This window comes from Ptychodera flava, chromosome 15 (genome assembly GCF_041260155.1).
Source record: "Ptychodera flava strain L36383 chromosome 15, AS_Pfla_20210202, whole genome shotgun sequence".
NCBI classification, from domain to species: Eukaryota; Metazoa; Hemichordata; class Enteropneusta; family Ptychoderidae; genus Ptychodera; species Ptychodera flava.
The window spans coordinates 13,066,010-13,084,968 of record NC_091942.1 but is presented as its reverse complement, the minus strand read 5'-3'; the positions used below and the strand labels follow the sequence as shown (position 1 = coordinate 13,084,968).

The 18,959-nt window shown below is 37.4% G+C and overlaps 1 protein-coding gene across 1 annotated transcript; it reads right to left on the bottom strand.

Moving 5' to 3' along the window:
• Positions 1–1,570: 1,570 nt before the first annotated feature.
• LOC139151196 (ras-related C3 botulinum toxin substrate 1) lies at positions 1,571–14,303 on the bottom strand. The gene is made up of 6 exons (XM_070723798.1): positions 14,095–14,303; positions 11,165–11,236; positions 7,161–7,278; positions 6,561–6,623; positions 5,104–5,238; positions 1,571–4,580 (listed from the first exon to the last, which is right to left on the bottom strand). The coding sequence occupies exons 1-6, from the start codon at positions 14,127–14,129 to the stop codon at positions 4,425–4,427; spliced, it is 579 nt and encodes a 192-aa protein (XP_070579899.1). The 5' UTR covers positions 14,130–14,303; the 3' UTR covers positions 1,571–4,424.
• Between the last annotated feature and the right edge of the window lie 4,656 nt (positions 14,304–18,959).

Below are 18,959 nucleotides of genomic sequence, written 5' to 3'. Positions count from 1 at the left end.
CTGCCAAGATCACATTATGCATGTCTAATCCTGCCTCAGCTGACTGCACATTTCATTTGTTAGGATATTTGAAATGAATGAATGCATACATGTGATGAATGCATATACAGTATAAAATGCCAAGGTTCGCACAAATCTGATGTTTTTAATTCAGAAACGCTCACATATTATGAATGTTATGAATGGTACTGCAATAATGTGAGAGGGTAGAGGGCAGAATACCCAGACATACACATCATGTTGTAAAAGGCATGCCTCCATCCATAGGATCTTCCGGGTTTTACAGGCTATTCATGGATGTGCCACAGATCAGCCTGTCTAATATTGTAGCAGTGGCATGCTCATGCTCGGACTTATTTCAACTTCAACATCGACTTTTAATTCAAAGAACACCCGTTTTACTGATCACAAATGATCACTTTCCTCCAACCAGATTGTTCCAGATATCCCATCAGCACCCTAAACCCTCTGTCTTGACATCATGGGTCTAAGAGCCAGTGCAGAGACTTGCTAAAACTTAACACATAGCTGGAAACTTTTGTTAACGCTGTAATGTTCTTACTAACCTGAATTTATGTGTTATATATATATATATATATATATATATATATATATATATATATATATATATATATATATATATATATATATATATATATATATATATATATATATATATATATATATATATATATATATATATATGGGGGGTGTTGAAATTGTTGTGATGGCGTTCGACCATATTCTGTGAATTCATGCTGAAAGTCAACAAACAGTGATATTCAAATACTACACAAATCTGAAAATACAACATTGCTACTTGTGATGACTTGATAATGCGGTTTGCAATTTTTCTTTCAATTCCTAGATCTGTTTTTGGAACACGCATCATAGGTACAGCAATATATCTAATCTGTGACATGAACACATGAACTGATGATGTCATTAGAGTAAATTTTATTGAAGTAGTGCACTGGTGAAACGGAAGACTCAGTTGTTCTGCATATCAACGATCGTTGACACTGACAAACTACAGACTACACTACGCTCGACATTCCAAAAATGTTGCAAAAAGATGGTGAAAACCATTTCGAAACACTTGACAATCATTTGGAGAGAGTTAAACAGGCAAAAGTTAGTGTATGATCACTGTCTCAAAGTGAATCACTGTGACCTTAATTTTCCTTCAAAACGGGGCATAATCAAACTTCAATTTCCAGGTCATATGCAGTGACTATAGACATCAAAACAAAATGTTATTGCGCAGAAAAAAATCGTGCCATTTTAAGTTAAAATATTGTCTAGGATAAAATAGCTGTCATTCCTTGCTTTGAACCACTATCATAGCAGTTAGTAAATATTTCATACTGTCTATTCTTGTATACAGAAGCAAATTACTCATCATGATGAAGTGTTTGGTGTGTAGAAGACCAACACAAACGACAATAACCTGTACAAGATCACACATTCCATATATATATATTTTGTTGTGAAAAATGGCATGAAAACCTTCAGTAAGTCATGCTACTTGTGTGCTGAAGTATTATTTCAAAAGTACACTCTGGTATAGTTATTTTATTTCAATTTTTTATTGAAGATACCTGCTATGTGCTGAATATATTTAGCATATTCTGAAAAAAAAAGGACATCAAACCCCACCCAAAAAAAACTGGCTAGGCAAACCGTCAAACATTGAACTTGGTGTAAAAGTGTTACATTCTACAGACGTGTTGCTCTGTCTAAACCTTTACAACAGTTTTACGGTGATTTTTAAGCTTGACGTATCAACATTAAGATTGGCAGCTGGTGGTCAGTTAACCCAATCAGCGTTTTATTAACACTCGTGCAGTATTTGCACCGGAATGTTACAAAAGGGTGGTATCCCAGCCATGGTACGATGACAACTGCTAATGGCCAGTTACTGAGTAGCTTTCTATAACTGTTTCCAGAGCAATTTTCGCACGTTGCAAACAACAGCCTGATGATTCTGACTGCACAGGTCTCAAAAAACCCTTTTCATGACCAGTGTTCGTTACATCCCACTGTTGGTTGACCTGCACATAGAGACACTTGGGGTGAAAGGAGGTTAAAAAAATTTTCAACAGACTTTGACAATCACGTACAAGCATGAAAAGGGGAAAAGTCTCCATAAATTGTCCTACGCTTACTTCAAATTTGAAAGCCAGGGGTGAAAAAATTCTCTGAAATTCCTGCATATATGTACAGAGTTCTCACTATGAATAAAAAAAACGAGTACATCACATTATCATTATTAAAGGTTACATTTCGTTTTGTAAAAGATAAATTTTGATCATTTACTATCTACGATCACTTTACTGTCAACTTGTCACTCTAGAGTAAAAGTTGGCTCTGACGAGGACAATTTGACCAACCAGCGCATATGACCATCCACTGCTCTGCTTTGTTCAGCTTTGCAATTTGTCATGGCAGCAGCTACCGTACCTGTACAGTTCACAATCCAGAAGTCAATTTTATCCAACAGAGAGATATCCAAAATGTATCGGTAATATTTATTTTCTTGCCGAAGTTCGGCATAAATTCCTTCCCTAATGCTTTTAAAAAATTTCTGAACTCTGCTTGTGAAAAAAGACACATGAAAAAATTTTCTGCTTGCTGGAAGCCGAGGTCGAAAAAACTGGAGCGAGAAAAGTGGTAAACATGAAATTGCTCTTGTGGTGGAAAATGTGAAGACTACAGCTCATACAGAATGAGGTAAATGGTGCAAGAAATTGACCAGATGAGGGCGCCCTTTATACAACCATGTCTCTCACACAAAGAAATTGAATGCTAAGAATTTCTTGACTTCTGTAGGCACTGAGCTGACCCATTTGGCATTCACAAGCCTGGTCAAGTCAACAACAAAAGATACAATGAAATGATGGCTTTTGCATATATAGCAATGAATAAGTTCTCCTGTTTTTAGAAAAATACATGAACTGTTGTAATATCTACAAAATTCCTGTCGTAAAGAAATAGTAACTAAACCTAATACCAACACAGTCGTTAATCCTTGATCATGTGAATCCATGATATTTAACAAAAAAAAACCAACAAAACAAAACAAAATAATACAGATTCATTTCAATCATTGTTAAAAACTTTATTCACATTGTTAGCAGATTTGTAAACAAGATTGGAATATTTTGTCAAACTCTAAAAAAACAAAACAAACTTCCGTCAACATTTTACATTTGATTCCACAACAAATAAACATAGCAAATTAACATGGACGCGTGCTGTTTCTCTTAGTATTTTACAATAAATTTTGTAGTTGGTCCAGAAAAAATTTTTTTTTGGTTATTTTTTTTAAATTTATTTCGTGAAGTACATGTAGTACTTCAAATCACAACGAAGAAACATGATTTAAGAGTCAAAATACAACAAAATTAACCCATATTGACAACAAGCGTATTCCATTATTGTTTACAAATATTGAGGATATACAATCAGTAAGAATACAGAAGCTGAGTAATTGTTGCTCCAAGCAGTGCAAACACAGCCTGGAAAGGTATAAAGTCCCACGTAATTGTCTAAATACAATGCAGTCCAGCGACTTTGCTTTGTTCCGGCAACTCCCCCTGTTCTCCCCCTGCGGAATTTCAGTGATAGGTCATTGAGGTGTGGATTTGGAATAAACCGCCATGACGGAAGATTTGATCTCAAAAGCCCAATGATAGGCAATTATTTGGTGTAAATGTTTTTACTGGTTACTGCACCTTATCGTTATGATGAGCACCGCGATGTCGGGAAGAAGGCGTTGACATCAGTTTAGTTTTACTGGACATGTGCAAAAGATTGGTCGACAGCACATTTGATCACAGTCCCTCCATGGGGAGGAATTGTGACTGTCCAATATGATATACTACACGGTCACAAATCTTTTATATTGTATTATACCCACTGCAACAACAGTAATATCATAATGAGCCTTAAATGTCAACATCTTGTTTCTGCACAGTGCTGATAATCAAGCATATTTTGAATAAATTTGCATCTGTTATCATTGGCCTTTTCAGGGTTAGCAGAGGTACGAGTTGCAAAGTTGGATCAAAGCAGCAAGTCTGGGCTACGTACCAGCGTAGTAGCTGCATTCGCTGTAATGTCTTCCTTCCCCCTTAACAAGGCATAAACTTGACATTGGCAATGCTCTGCCTATAGTGTCCACACACCTGCGTCAGATTGCTTTACTGGCCAAAAATTACGGTCAAAATGCACTTGAACTCTGCATTCATTTCATTGCTTAAGATAAGATTTCTCTCTCTCATTTCTGCACGATCCTTAAATTGCACGAGAACAATTTGACAGTAAAAAAGCCATGTCTGGGGGAAGGAGAGCATTAGCGAATGAAACGGGAAAAAAAAGGAAAGATTTGAAAGTCAGGTTAGAATTTCAGTGGTTACTGTTTAAAGGATCCTGCACGCTTTCTTCTTCTTTGGAACTTTTGGAGGGTAGAGAACAGCTCGTATGGCTTCGTCAAAGACTGTCTTAACACCTTTCTGTGTCAGCGCCGAGCACTCTAGGTATTTCACAGCGCTAATTTCTTTCATCATTTGAAGACCCTTGAAAAGATCACAAGATTTGTTTTCTTAGATTGAAAATATCCAATAATCCCGGCACAGTATTTCTGATTATGATTGCTTGCCCTTAGTAGATATCACTTTCTAAAATTTACATAAATTTACATAAATTCTATCGGGATACAATTTGATGCTGATAAATCGGGCAAAATAAACTTTTGTGGTGCGCATGGACCTGACATATCATATTTTCATCATCCTGAAACTAAGATATCACGTAATTTTATCAACTATTGCCCTGTCCTGCAGGTCAAGTGATCAAAGAATACAGAAATTTACATAATACTGATTGACCTGTAAGTTAACTCCTGAAGGCATGATCACAAAACACCGTACATTTAATTTTATCCACTATCTTTTCTCATATTTTTTCATTTGAACTTTAAGATTTTTTCCTGTAAATTTTACAAAAGTGGTACTGCTTTTTGCCACCCTCCTTTATTTTTGAAAGCACTCCATTACTCTGGCATCAGTGACCATCACCCCGGCTAACTATTTGACTTACCTGTGGGTATGTAATGGGAGCCAGTTTCCTTTCTTTAAGCTTTTCAATGGTCTCTTTGTCATCCCTCATGTCCAGCTTCGTTCCCACCAGTATAATCGGAGTGTTGGGGCAGTGATGACTCACTTCGGGGTACCACTGCGACACAAAATGAAAATACCGTTAATTTTACCTCATCGGGATATAGTCCAGGAGGGCATTCTTTATCACAAGCTGGCACATCAAAATGTCACATAGAATTGTGGATGATGGCGTACCATGGCAACTGATTTCATTTCCCTTTGATGCTAGCACAATGAAAGCTTTCTTTGGAGACTGTGATGACAACACATTAACAAACAGGCCCACTATGAATGTGCACTATGCAGACTGCACGCTTACAGTTTTGCTGTAGAATTGTTCTCTTTCAGTGTCTTTCTAAAAATATTGAACCACAAAACTTGGATATTTATTGCATGAGAATTTTAAACCTTTCACAAGTTACTTTACGGAAACTTTGCTCCCTTTATAATAATTTTGGTTACAGTAGGACCATAGCGTTTGTTAAACAGTAACGCGTTTGAGCCACGGCGACTCTGGGTCCTGAAAATGGACATGCTATTGATAAATGTAAAATGTGTACTTCATAATATATACAGCCACAGCTATGAAAGAATGAAACACTGTGTAACCAAATTTTTCTCTGTACAGTAATGAAGACCTTGTCATTTTACCGATTTTAGAACAATCGTGTTCCCAAGAGCCTTTCCTGCTAATCCATATTAATCATATTGATTATTTGAAAGGCATTTTAGAAGATATTGATCAGACATAAAAGGATGGCTGTATAACAATATTGATACACAAAATGGACAAAGAGTATTGATTTTCATAAGTTGTTAATACATTCACAGTGGCAAGTCCCACTCACAGCTTCAGCTTAATTGTGGTCATTTTTTTAGACTCCTTGGACCCAAAGCCCAACAGACTATGAACAGCATTTAGATGATTTCATTCTTCGTCTGTCGATACTATGAACGTGATGAAGCTCATTTATCTGCAGATATTCAGGAATATCTCAGGTCTAATGTGCCCAGTGAGTTCAATTTCTAGCCCTTCAGACCGATTCACTCCGATAAAAAGGATACCTTTTCAACAACCATGGACACCAACCATGGACACCACATAAACAGTCGATGGCTCACGGGAAAATGGCTGAAAATGCATGTTCTTATTGTCGAGGTAGTTAGCAGGAGCAGTGAATGAGTTGTAGATAGTTGATGATAAAGTGGGTACAGGTCATTCTTTTGTGAGCAAAATCAGCACACCCATCGGTGCCGTAGTAAACTACCGGTAAAGCCTACAGGTTCACAGTGGTTCTGTGGCCATGACCCCTGACCCGAGCACTATAGATATGCTACAGTACCGCTGCATATTCTTAGCTAGGACAGCACAGAGTACATAATGTAAAGGCGACTCACCTTTGCACGGACGTTTTCAAATGATGCGGGACTGATCAGTGAAAAACAAATAAGGAAGACATCCTGAAATTGGAAACAAACCGTGAATTGACACTTTGAATATCAAAGGCAGAATTTATCACACTCACAGAACTTTTAAGTGATGGAATATAATTGCGTCAAATACGATTTTGAAATGAAGACTGGTTGTATTGGCAGCTTTTACCAACGTTTCAAGTTGAATGTGCCCAATAGGAATGATTTCAAAAATTAATTTTATGAAATACACAAACCCTTGCAGATTTTGAAGACAAAAGCAGCAACTCAGCATTTTATTTTTTTGCAAAAACAAATAAAGAAGTCAATTTTGCCTTGAAGAGCTGGCCGCTTTTTTCACTTTTGAAGTTTTTGTACATTTGAAGCAATTTAGTTCTCTAAGAATTTCTGAGGCGATCCCTGATACTTGTTCTTCTCTGTCACTAAAAAAGAGTCTACCGTTTCCTTAATCAAAGTAGCAAACATTTAAAATTTAAAATTTTGAGATAAAGAGTTCACAAATACAGAGCATCCCCTCTAAGCATTTTATGTGTAAACAAAGTATATGTACTTTGATCAACTTACTGTTTGTGGATATGAAAGCGGTCTGAGTCTGTCGTAATCTTCTTGACCAGCGGTATCCCATAATCCCAGATTGATCGGTTTACCATCAACCATTACATTTGCAGAGTAATTATCAAAGCTGACAGGTAAAAAACAAAATAGAGAAGTTTAACACCAAAATACTACAGTCTACACATATGTACTTCTGTAATTCTTTTTATCTAAACTATTCCTGCAAATATGATATGCATGGAACAGCACTACTACTTCAAATTGTTTTATCAAATTTTCCTGCAGTTTGACGTTTTACACTTAAAAATAGGATTGGCCCGCCTAACAAACAGTAATTGACAAATAACAATAGCTGAAGGTAATTATACAGCCCCCTTTCCCTACATGTTTGTGGCAAAGTGAGGTGCTGAACATCTCTGCCACTGAGGGCGCACTTCCACAGCGCAACCTGGCACTCCCTGCCTCAAGTCAACTACACTTCATAACTATTTTGGAAAAACAAGGTGTACAATGAACAGCACAACCATAAAATACTCAGTAGTCAGAGAGAAACCAGTCAGTAAGTCATAAAGTCATTGTATAAAGTTTAATAAACAGTTTTAATTTGTGATTAGTAATTACTTCTTGGAATTTATTTCATTACAGTTCTGCATTTATCACAGTACCTTTTCCCCATAGCAGATTCTGTTTTTACAGATCACAGAAAATATGGCTCATACAAGGCAAAAAAAGGAAGGAATCACCCCAAACAAAAAAGGGAGTCACTTAAGGTCTCTTTGCAGGGAAGGAACTAACTTTTCAATTTGTTTGCCTTTTTCCACTATTCTACACAATGAAAGACTTTGAAAAGGCTTGTCCGATCTATTTCCTTCTTATTACTAAATGCGTGACAGATACTTTTTGCAAGTTATTCTGTTACAATTTACAGCACGATTTACGCAATGTATTTTAAATCTGTTCATTTTTCAAAAAGAAACTTCCTGGTATACCACCATTGTTTGGGTCTTTCCATTGTTAATACTTTTTTGGTAGTTTCCTTTTGAGGACATGATTACAACAAGACATCTCCGGTGTGCTCCACAGCTTGGAAAAACAGAGAGGACGCCAGTTTGCATAATTAATGCATAATTTGCATATTCTCTTATGACAATATATTCTTTTGTTTTGGTTGTTAACATATGAATAGATTATGAAACCATGGAAAACCCCTTGTAGAGAAACGGTATGTCTGTACAATCAACGTGTCCTTCAACAGTGGTAACGTTTAGGGTCGTGATTCACCCTCTATCATTTTATAGAACAAGAACTGATCTGCTTTTTCCCTTCTAAAGACAGCCAAATCCTCGGACTTGCCCTCATGACAACCTAGGATTTTCTACATGTAATACTTCCACACCAGCTGTTGACATAACCTGGGCAGGGTTGTGTCAATATCCCTGCTCAGTCTGCCGTGCTATGATCGTACTTTTGTCAATATATTCATAATAACACCAAAACAAGACTCTTGATAATGCCACTTACACAACCGAATTCACATATTTGTAACTCATTCGTTTGTTCAATGGCTACTATGAACTGTGCTCAGTTCCTTGTACTAATTTAGGTAGCATCGTCACAACTTGTCATTCACTAATATTTATTGCATTCAAGTGCCATGAACGGCTAATAAACCATAGGCACGACACTAAACAGACTGAGGCACAACATTTAGTTTTAGACAGTTCTTTCTAAGAACTATTGATTCAATGTAAAGGGAAACAAGACACAAGATGTAATTGTGTTCACAAGTTTGTTCATCAATCTACAGACTGTATGGAGATTGACTGTGATAGAATTATTACAATTATTGACGATGGCGCACTAATCTGACAGACAGTGTGTCAAAGGTTGTTGCTATTTTGAAATTTGCATGTTCACTACTCCAGGTATCCCATCGCCAAGAAAACAATGCTCAACAATATGTGACAAAAATATGTACTGGTCTTTGGTACGGACACCATTGTGGACAGTACAGACAGACAGGTGTCATTGTTTTTCAACTTGCATAGAAATCACAGTGCTGAGATTGACAGACCTGTCTTTTTTGCGCTTGGAAGTTTTATTGTACCAAAAAGACGCACTCGTACTGCAGAGTTTCATTTAATCCACCTTTCTTCACAAAACACTCATGATGATTATTAATATCTGGGATTTCCATATCGTATTTTCATCAGCGATCATGTCGGACATCTGTTATCTGGGAAAGGAATTCTGGGGAATTATCCTTCGGTCCACCTACGTCGTGAAACTGCTATTGGAAGTTCACCATTTAATCAGTATCTCTGAACTTGTTGCAAAATACAGGACTGAGTTCAGAGTACAAAATGCACAGTTCAAAACATGCTAAACAAGATCATTTCCTTATCCAACAGATTGAATGCTCCAAACATTGGTTAGCTATGAGTACTTTTGTGTTTGAAATACCTCCTCAAGTTGTGTAAATATTAGTCTAGCAGTGCATAACTTCTCAGTCCAAAAATGATGGCATTAAGTTTCCTTGCACCTTTGAGAGGTACTAGAACTGTCTCTTTGAAATTTCAGAACACTTTCCCATGCTGTAAATATATAAGCAGCTTTCTCTACGAATGGCTGTTTGTGCACAAAAGCTCTCGCCTGGAGTCAGCAACCCCACTTGTACCACAAACCTACAACTTCATTATTTTGGTCATTTCGGCAGACATGCGGTTTTAGCAGTCCAGGGGTCCTTTAAATACTGTATAGACACCACTGCGAACACTGAACTGCAACATTAGGGTATAGGATTGCCAGATTTAAAGCCCTAAATATGTGAGAAAGAAATTGGCTGACCAAAATTTCATTCAAGGTGTTTTGCTCAGCCAAATTATTCTGTTGTGAGGGCAATTTTTTGTGAGTTTTTTGTGTTGTTTCGCAAAATATCCAATGTGTGTGACTTTTTTGACTAAAGAGTAAAGTTCCTTCACTGAGGTTTAGTGTTTAGACTGGAGCTGCCGACCTTCCACCACATTCACAATGGAATTGCTGAATCCTTTATCATCACACATATCTCAAGATGCTCATCGGCAAAAAGATTACTTTGAGAGAGGCATTGCAGCCACATCTCGGTGAGTACAATAATTCGTATCACTGTCAGCAGGCTTTGCTTTGTGTTTTATTTATAATCTGCACGCCTTCCTGCACTTGAAACACAATCACATCATATCCTCCTCTGCAAATTAAAACTATACACTCGAAAAAGGATCCAACTGGCAACATATCACAAATCTCTCTTTTTCTTCACATTGACATGTAAACACACAGGACAAATTTATATCCAACAGTAAGAAATATTACAAACGGCATAGAATCGCTTGAAAATTCCACAATTTTCTGAATCAAAGGACACCCTGCGTATATCTATTGAACAAACGCCCAGCATTCATTATATTTGATCTTTGCATTACATAACCATTGCACTTAACTATTGATTATGAATATGGCAAAAATTGTTCAATCTGTTATCTAACACACTGGAAACCTTTCAGCAATTTGAATGGGTGCCATCTTTGAGTAAGCAGTGTCTATCTACTGATTTCTTCTCATATACTGGTACGAACAACCAAAAACCACTGAAAAGTGGTTCATTAAATATCTGCACTTTTAGCAGCTTAGAAAGGATGTCTTGAAATAATTATTTACACAATTCATTTGGAAATAATCATTTCAATTTAAAATTGTCTCTCATATATATATTGAGAGAGTGTGTGTGTGTTAGACAGATCGACAGAAAGATAGATAGATAGACATATAGAAAGATAGAAAAAATTCTCCCTTAGGGAATTTTGAGGAATAGGCCATCCCTGTGGTTTTTTGACAAATCTATTCATATCTTGATGACTACAGACAAGAATTCATTTGCATAACACAAGAATATACAAATTAGACACTCTTATGTTAATTGGCTGTCCTCTGTAGTTCCAAAGGTGGGAAGAACACTGACGTGGATGGATACTTACACAGTCGGAATATATTCTCCTGGAAAGGCATTGGTAGTGTAGCTTATAAGTAAACAAGTTTTACCAACAGCGCTGTATGGGAAAGAAAATAATACGGGAAGTTAAGCACTATGCAGGTCACAGTTGGCTGTAAACAAATACCTGATATCAAAGAATAGTCCAACAACTAGATTTGCTCTCAAAGTACAATCATTACACATGGGCCTGCCTGTCCAAGTTTTATTTTAGGCACAACTACATCTTCATAGATTTTGTCAGGATCTCAACTCTGGATACCTGTTTCTCGCTATGTTTTATTACATTCTAAGTTTGGGAAATCAAAACTTATGAAGTCTCTCACATGTTAACTATAACTTTTAATATCTTTCAGAAACTTCATAAAGTGGGGTACATCCAACTATGAGTCTTGAAGTCTTACAGGATCATGCAAACACCACAGAAGACGATAACAAATTGTAAGCAGAAAGTTGTACCAGGCCCCAAATCATCATTCCAACAATCTTTACTGAAAATGACATCACTGAAATCTGTCTATATCAGATGAGTGGAAGTTGCGGATATCATATTTTCAAAAGATATCACTTGAAGAATGGCACTTATAGAACTGCCTACTTCCTATACCACTGATACGTTCAATAAAACTACACATTTGTTATGCATTCAAACAGATCTGACTTAACCATTTTCCTGAAGTAAATATACTTGATACTTCAGTGAATTATGAATATGTCTACATCATAGCTATACACCAGCACTTTCACAATGAAGCATAAGACTCAATGTTTATATTTCAATATCTGTAAGTCAACTACAAATGGTCTGACACTTAAAGTTTTCTATTTTGGCCTCATTTTCTCTTTTGTCTCTCTGATTACTCTACCATGTACCACACATGCAACTTTTGGTTTGTGACTTGATGGCAGACTTTTAAATATTTTTATTTGCTTGGCTGTTATGGGCAACTTCATCATGAGGGAGGATAAAAATGCGACATCTTGAAAATGAGAAATATTGTGGTTGCTACTTGTATGGGGTGAGCAAATTCATCCGGCACCATGCTCATGGGTTTATGACAGGGTTGGTATGCTAGTATTTATGCTTCTACTAGCCCTGGTGGGCAGGTGAATTATTGACCTGGTGACTAAAATGCTGACTAGTGGGTTAGTTGAAATTGACACAATACTGGGCTGGTCATCTTTTGGGGGACTACCTCATGGGCTGCTATTGGGGGCTGAAAATGATTTGCTCGCCCTAGCACTTTAGTGAAACCTTGTCCTGGTTCATCTTTGAGTTGCTGACCATGGGTGTAACTGAAGTAAAAGGAAGGGTTGATGGCCATGAAGTTGCCCGCTAGAGGGGCCACTATTGGCAGTCACCTGTATCTACATGTAGTTTGAATGTATCATCATAACCTGTCACGTAGAATTGATTTTGTGGGAGTGTTGTCCCCGGTGGATTGTCAGATTTATGCCTGTAGACACTTGGTCTGAAAGTCGCTTTGCAATCAGAGTGAAGGCAAAGTAGCAGTGATAGCATAAGCAATTGTCTGCAGTCTAATGTGAGGATGTAAACCTTTCACCACCATGGTTTGGCCCAAACCCATTCTTATCAACGGTGGTTGTGAGCCTGTTTACAGGGAATAGAGGTGAACAGGTTAAACTATGGTGCCTGCTAGTGCAGGGCTGTGATGTGGGTGCTGAAAGTGTCGGGAGGACCTGGTTTGCCATTTAGCAATCACCAGCATAGTTGTGTTTGGAACAGCTTGGCAAACGGTTGACAAGAACATCAATTAGTGTACCATCACCTTTCTGGAGTATTGTTTGCTGAAGGGCAAAAGCATCTACTCTTACATTAGTTTGGGTGTACTCTTGCAATATTCCTTTGTAAAGTTTTTATGGGAAGGTCATTGGAACAATGTTAGTGGGTCAATGTGCACTGGTGTACTGTTAGACCTACATATAAGCTGTGTGCTGGAAACTTATGGTACAACTGACTTCAAGAAACAAAGCTGATATTTTAGCAAACATGGCCAAATTGCTGTCAGAAGTGTCCAGTTAGTTTTGACATACATGTGCATCAATTTACAACCAGGAAGTTCAAACAAAGACGAAGATCATTCCGTCTTAATCATTATGACACGTTTTTAGAATGTGAAAACATGATGCAGCTTTCACTGAGGAAGTATCGTGACACTGAAGGTCCTTGACTTCCGCCTGGTACAAGTACTCACATCGCCTTCAACTGACAAATTGGAACAATATCAGCAGAATTTTCAAGTCTCCTGGGTGAGCTTGACTACAAAGAACTTGGTATTTAGAAAAATGTTAACACTTGACAGCATGCAGGAATTGTGTGTGTTGTATACTAGCGGTGATTATTGCATACTGGTGATGGCGGAAATCGAGAAGTTTTGGACAAGTATAAATTGTAGTACAGATAAGATAATTCACACTGTGTATTAAAAGTTGGGACGTTCATGGTGTAACTAACAGACGGTTTTGAAGGATAACACAAGTGCAAGCGAGCGACTGGATGTTGAAGCCATACACAGATGAAGAGTTTGGACTCTCCCGGGAGATGACACGCAAGTGACCTTGTACTCGCGCGCCGGCCTCGATGTTGGTGTACAACAGCACCGACTCAATCTCACCCCTTCATAAACCCATTCATGACACGGGCTTACTACCCTGACACTGTACTTGACGTCCCGTACGAGTGTGGAGCTCTGACGTTGGTACCGATTTGACGAAACGATTCAGCTTGTCAACTGCTAAACTGACCGGCCTTTCTTGCGAATGGGCAGGTGTGAATAGTCATTGAAATTCTGAATTTGAAGTACACGGAAACTGACATCCTCGCACAGAGACGCCATATTGGGTCGCCTTCTCGGCGAGAACCACGGAAGCGATAGAAAAAAAATGTTTTCTTACCCGTCCCCGACGACTACACATTTTATAGCCTGCATTACGGTTACTTATGGGGTTCAGGTCCGCTAGTACTAAGTGATACGACAAACTGTCATACGCTGAGATACACAAGAACAGTGTGCAGGGAAGCTTTTTCAAAGTCCCATTGGGTGTGTAAGCAAAATGGCGTGCCTTTATATACACCCCCTGCGAAGTTCTATAAAAAGACTGGTGACATCACAGAGCAGCGCCCTCTATCGATATATTTTTTTCTAAAATAGCCAGTATATAAAGGAAGCAGGGACATTGGATAACATAACGGACACACCGAGCTTCTACTTTTATCCATGACCAAACATTAAGAAATAAGGATCCAATTGGGATACAGAATCACTCACTTTTATATCTAAAGCATTCAAATCTCACAACAAAAATTCGTGCTTATTCACACAAGACATTTACCTTCTGGCGTATTATCACATTTGATCAATAGATTACAAGATACGGGGATTATACTTTCAATGGTCGTTTGTGAATGTTGCAAAGTATTTAATTTTATTAGATATTTACGAATAAAGAAAACCCCTTGAATCTCCGCATGATTGTTTTACTGAATATTTGTTTGTTCAGCTGATGGCATAAATGATGTGGACGATATTATGTCAAAATGGACTGCAGATACAATGTAAAGTGTTCCAACACTCCTCTTTTGTACAACAAACCACGGTCCCTCCTTTTGTGGAGGTACCGTGAACAAACCTAGTTCAAATGTCATGAAACGCATCTCAAAAAAGCAAGACAAGTGAAAGGCAGACGGATTGTGAAACCAATGTATGTATGGCAAACAATGAACCGTATGGAAAATAAGTCAAACTACGGTCCGGGAGCGTGGTCAAGCAAATCACTACATACAATCTCTGAACACAGGCAATAATTTGCATATCAATGTCTTACGAAAGTTGTCACAAAACACACATCGCTCAATGTACATAACAGAGTATTCTATATAAGAAATTTTGAAAAACATTGAAAAAAAAAATTAATAGAGTAATTGTAGTATTTGCTTAAACTTACCTGTAATCTCTTTTACCAAATTTTAAGTTAATGGGAAATATGATTACAGCTAACAACAAATTATAAAATGGTAGATGGTACTTTATTTCACTTTCGATCTATGTAAGCATAGACTTGGAGCTTGAGATTCAAAATGGTAATTCTATTATTTGAAAATTCTATCCATGGCACACTGTAACATCTCAATACGCTTTGAAAATGTATTTCCTTCTTTTACTCTGTCTTGTTATGACAGACGTTCTTTTGTGTTGTCATGGAAACCAATGAAGAAAGGATCTAAAAGTGAACAATGGTAGGTTATTACTGGCAGCAAGTTGAGATGAAACAAACTAATCTTCAAATTATTACTCATGCACTTTGTGAACTGAAGAGTCTCAAGAGAAAGCCCGACCCAGGATGGATTTTGGCATTCTACTGAAAATTGCATGATGTTCTCTGCTGTGCTGCTGTCAATGTCACTCCAACGAGGCATATTTTCATGTTTCCTCTGGTTTGAAGTTCTAACCGAAAGAACTTACTGATAATTTTGATGGTCCTTCCGAAGGCCTGCCTAAATGTGTTTGTCAAGCAAACTGGTGACCTATGTTTAACAGAGTGTTTCGATCGCAACACTGTTTTGTAAGAATCTTCACATGGCCATCGCGTAAAGTTGTCGGAACGTACCACATAAAGTACGCTGTGGCTTGCCATGAAGTTAGTGATATTACAGTTTTAACAGCTCTGTCGTGGATGTAAGGAAACAAAACGAGATCGATAAAACCTTGAAAGCTTGAGTGTCTCATGGTAATAAAAAAATATAGTAATAATACCGTAAAAATTCGTAATTTAAACCACGCACTGACTTTGCAACACTGTCTTCGATTGTTTTTGGCGACTTTAGTGTTTCTCTACTGTATCACAATAGGAGCCACACCCCTTCTTTGGGCAGTCAATCGGCAGTAATGAGGTAAAACATAATGTCTGTAGTGTGCTTCATTGACTCAAACAGAGGATTTGCAATGCCTTTTGTATTCTGAAAATGAAGGACATCCTTTTGTTTTGAAAAGGAACTAATGATTGCAGGTCTTGTGACATGGTCAAGGTCATGTCTGATGATAAACTCTCTACAAGGTTGGCATTAAAGTAGCTGAGTGTTTGGCAGAAACATCTCAATAATGTGTAGAAGGGGGAACACGATAGAAGTAAGACTTTTCACTTTTTCGAGAACAAAAAAGTTGTCTTTCTTGAAACACAACCTTCTGTCGAAAGTCTTCAACTGATTACGATAATTAGTGACATTTATATGACGAGAAATGTTACTGCCTGACAAATTAACAACACAGTGAGCCAACTGCTTCAAATTAATATCAGACTTATAGTTCATCTTATATAGTTCATGCACGATCAAGCACCTGCTTATCTTTTCTGATCTTATCACAGTTCACGTTCCTAAACGGTTTACACGCTCAGTGTTCACACCAATTTTGGAGCCGGTGAACTTGGATCAGAAACACTTTGGTTATCGTTCTTTTTCAAATGCTGGTCCCACTTTATGGAATGCCTTACCAAAAGAAATTAGATGGTCACCATCTGCTGCCTCTTTTAAAACATCTCTGAAAACATATCTCTTCAGAAAGTATCATGATTGATGTTCGTATCATGTTGCATTGTAGAGTTTGTATTTTAACGGAGTATTTTAATGTACTTGTTGTATTTTAACCAGAGCATTTTTATTGTACTTTTATTATTATTGTATTTTCGTCTTGTATTTTACTGTAAAGCGGTTTGATATTTTATTGATGGAAATCGCTTTAGAAAAATAAATTATTATTATTAGTTCAAATGTACATGAGATCTGAGCGGAAATATATTTTCAGGAAAGGTTACGATTTGCTGTTCACCTGTTAGAGCACTGCCACCATCTTCTCCACGTCTCTGGTATCAAAGTAACACTGCTCTTGACATGGTTAAAAGTTTTGGAAACTGTTCTGGAAACATGCACACTTTCCGACAGCCAAATGAAGAAGGCAGGCCCATAATCATGACAGGATAGATCCAGCCAAGTATAAGATATCTACGAAACCGGAACAATTAAATGAGAGAGAGAGAGAGAGAGAGAGAGAGAGAGAGAGAGAGAGATGGCTCGCTTTGCCTTTTCAGCAAAAAATACCGAGGCCGTCGAAATCAAATGACTGCGATCACTTTTACTACCATGCGCACCCTGTTGTAGCGTGGGCTAAGCTTATAAAGTACACGTTTGAGAGAAAACAAAAACAATACGAAAACAGCTTCGAATTCATGCCTTCAGTACGATGAAAGATTCGTCGCTTGAGGGCGCTCTTGTAAAAGGGGGCGACAAAAGTCCTGTGTCCTGTGTGGACAAAGGCAAGGATAAGGACAAAGGCAAGGATAAACTTCGAGAATTGGCCATTAAGTATAGTTTACAGAAAAACAGAAGTAATAAGAAACACCGTAATCTGTTGGAAAAAAAGGCTGCACAATATGATGACATCAGATCAATCTGCAAGTGATATTGAAGAGGTTAAAAACCATTAAAATCATACGAATTAAATCAAATACAAGGACAGCAAATTCGATCAAGGGCCCAATGGGTGAACAAGGAGAGAAGTCTTCAAAATATTTCCTCAATCTAGAAAAACAGAGAGGTAAAGAAAAACTATTCAAGGAGGTTAGAGACAAGAGTGGCAAAATAGTCACTGATATTGATTCTATATTAGACATACAAGCAGAATTTTATGAAGATCTTTACAAACAAGAAAATGTTGACACCCTACTACAGAGGGAATTAATAGATAAAACCAACATTGTTTTATGTAATCAAGATAAACAGAGTTGTGAAGGTCAAATTACACAGGAAGAAGCTCTTAACGCTTTAAAGTCAATGGCCAACAATAAGTCACCAGGTTCTGATGGCCTTTCAGTGGAATTCTATAAATGCTTCTGGCATATTTTAGGGTCTGACTTAATTGAAACATTTAACGCTTGCTTTAATTCAGGGGAATTAACGAACAGCAAGAAACTTGGTTTAGTTTCTTTGCTCTATAAAAAGGGAGATAATGCAGACTTAAACAATTGGAGACCGATAAGTCTCCTCAATGTAGACTATAAGATTCTTGCAAAAGTAATTGCTAATAGGGTGCGGAAGGTAATTGGCAAAATATGTAGCCCAGATCAATGTGGATACATCCCCGGGCCGGAGATAGGTGATAATATTGTCTTTACTAGAGATATTATTGAATACGCTAATTTTACTGATAAACCTCTTATTGTCATAAGTCTTGACCAAACAAAAGCTTTTGACAGGTTAAACAGAGACTTCCTTTTTCAAGTCCTTGACAAATTCAACTTTGGCACTGACTTTATCAAGTGGATAAAAATTCTTTATAATAATACTACATCCAAAATTAAGTACAATGGCTTTCTTTCTCGCAGTTTTACAACTTCATAAGTGTGTGAGACAAGGGTGCCCCTTATCACCATTACTGTATATTATGGCAGCAGAAGTGCTAGCCGAAAATATTCGTAAAGATGACAGCATATCAGGATTCATACTACCAGACAAACAAGAGGAAAAAATTAAGAGTTTTGCAGATGATACGACTCTTTACTTGAGAAATTTGAAAAGCATTACTCAGTCATTGAAAATGTTCAACAAATATGAAAAAGCAACAGGTGCAAAGCTGAACAAAAAGAAATCCAAAGGTTTATGGACTGGGAGTTTTAAAACCGCACTGATTCAGTGGAAGGGATCGATTTTTCAAACAAGGTTTTACAGATCTTGGGAGTTGGGTTTGGAAACAGTAACACATCTAGAG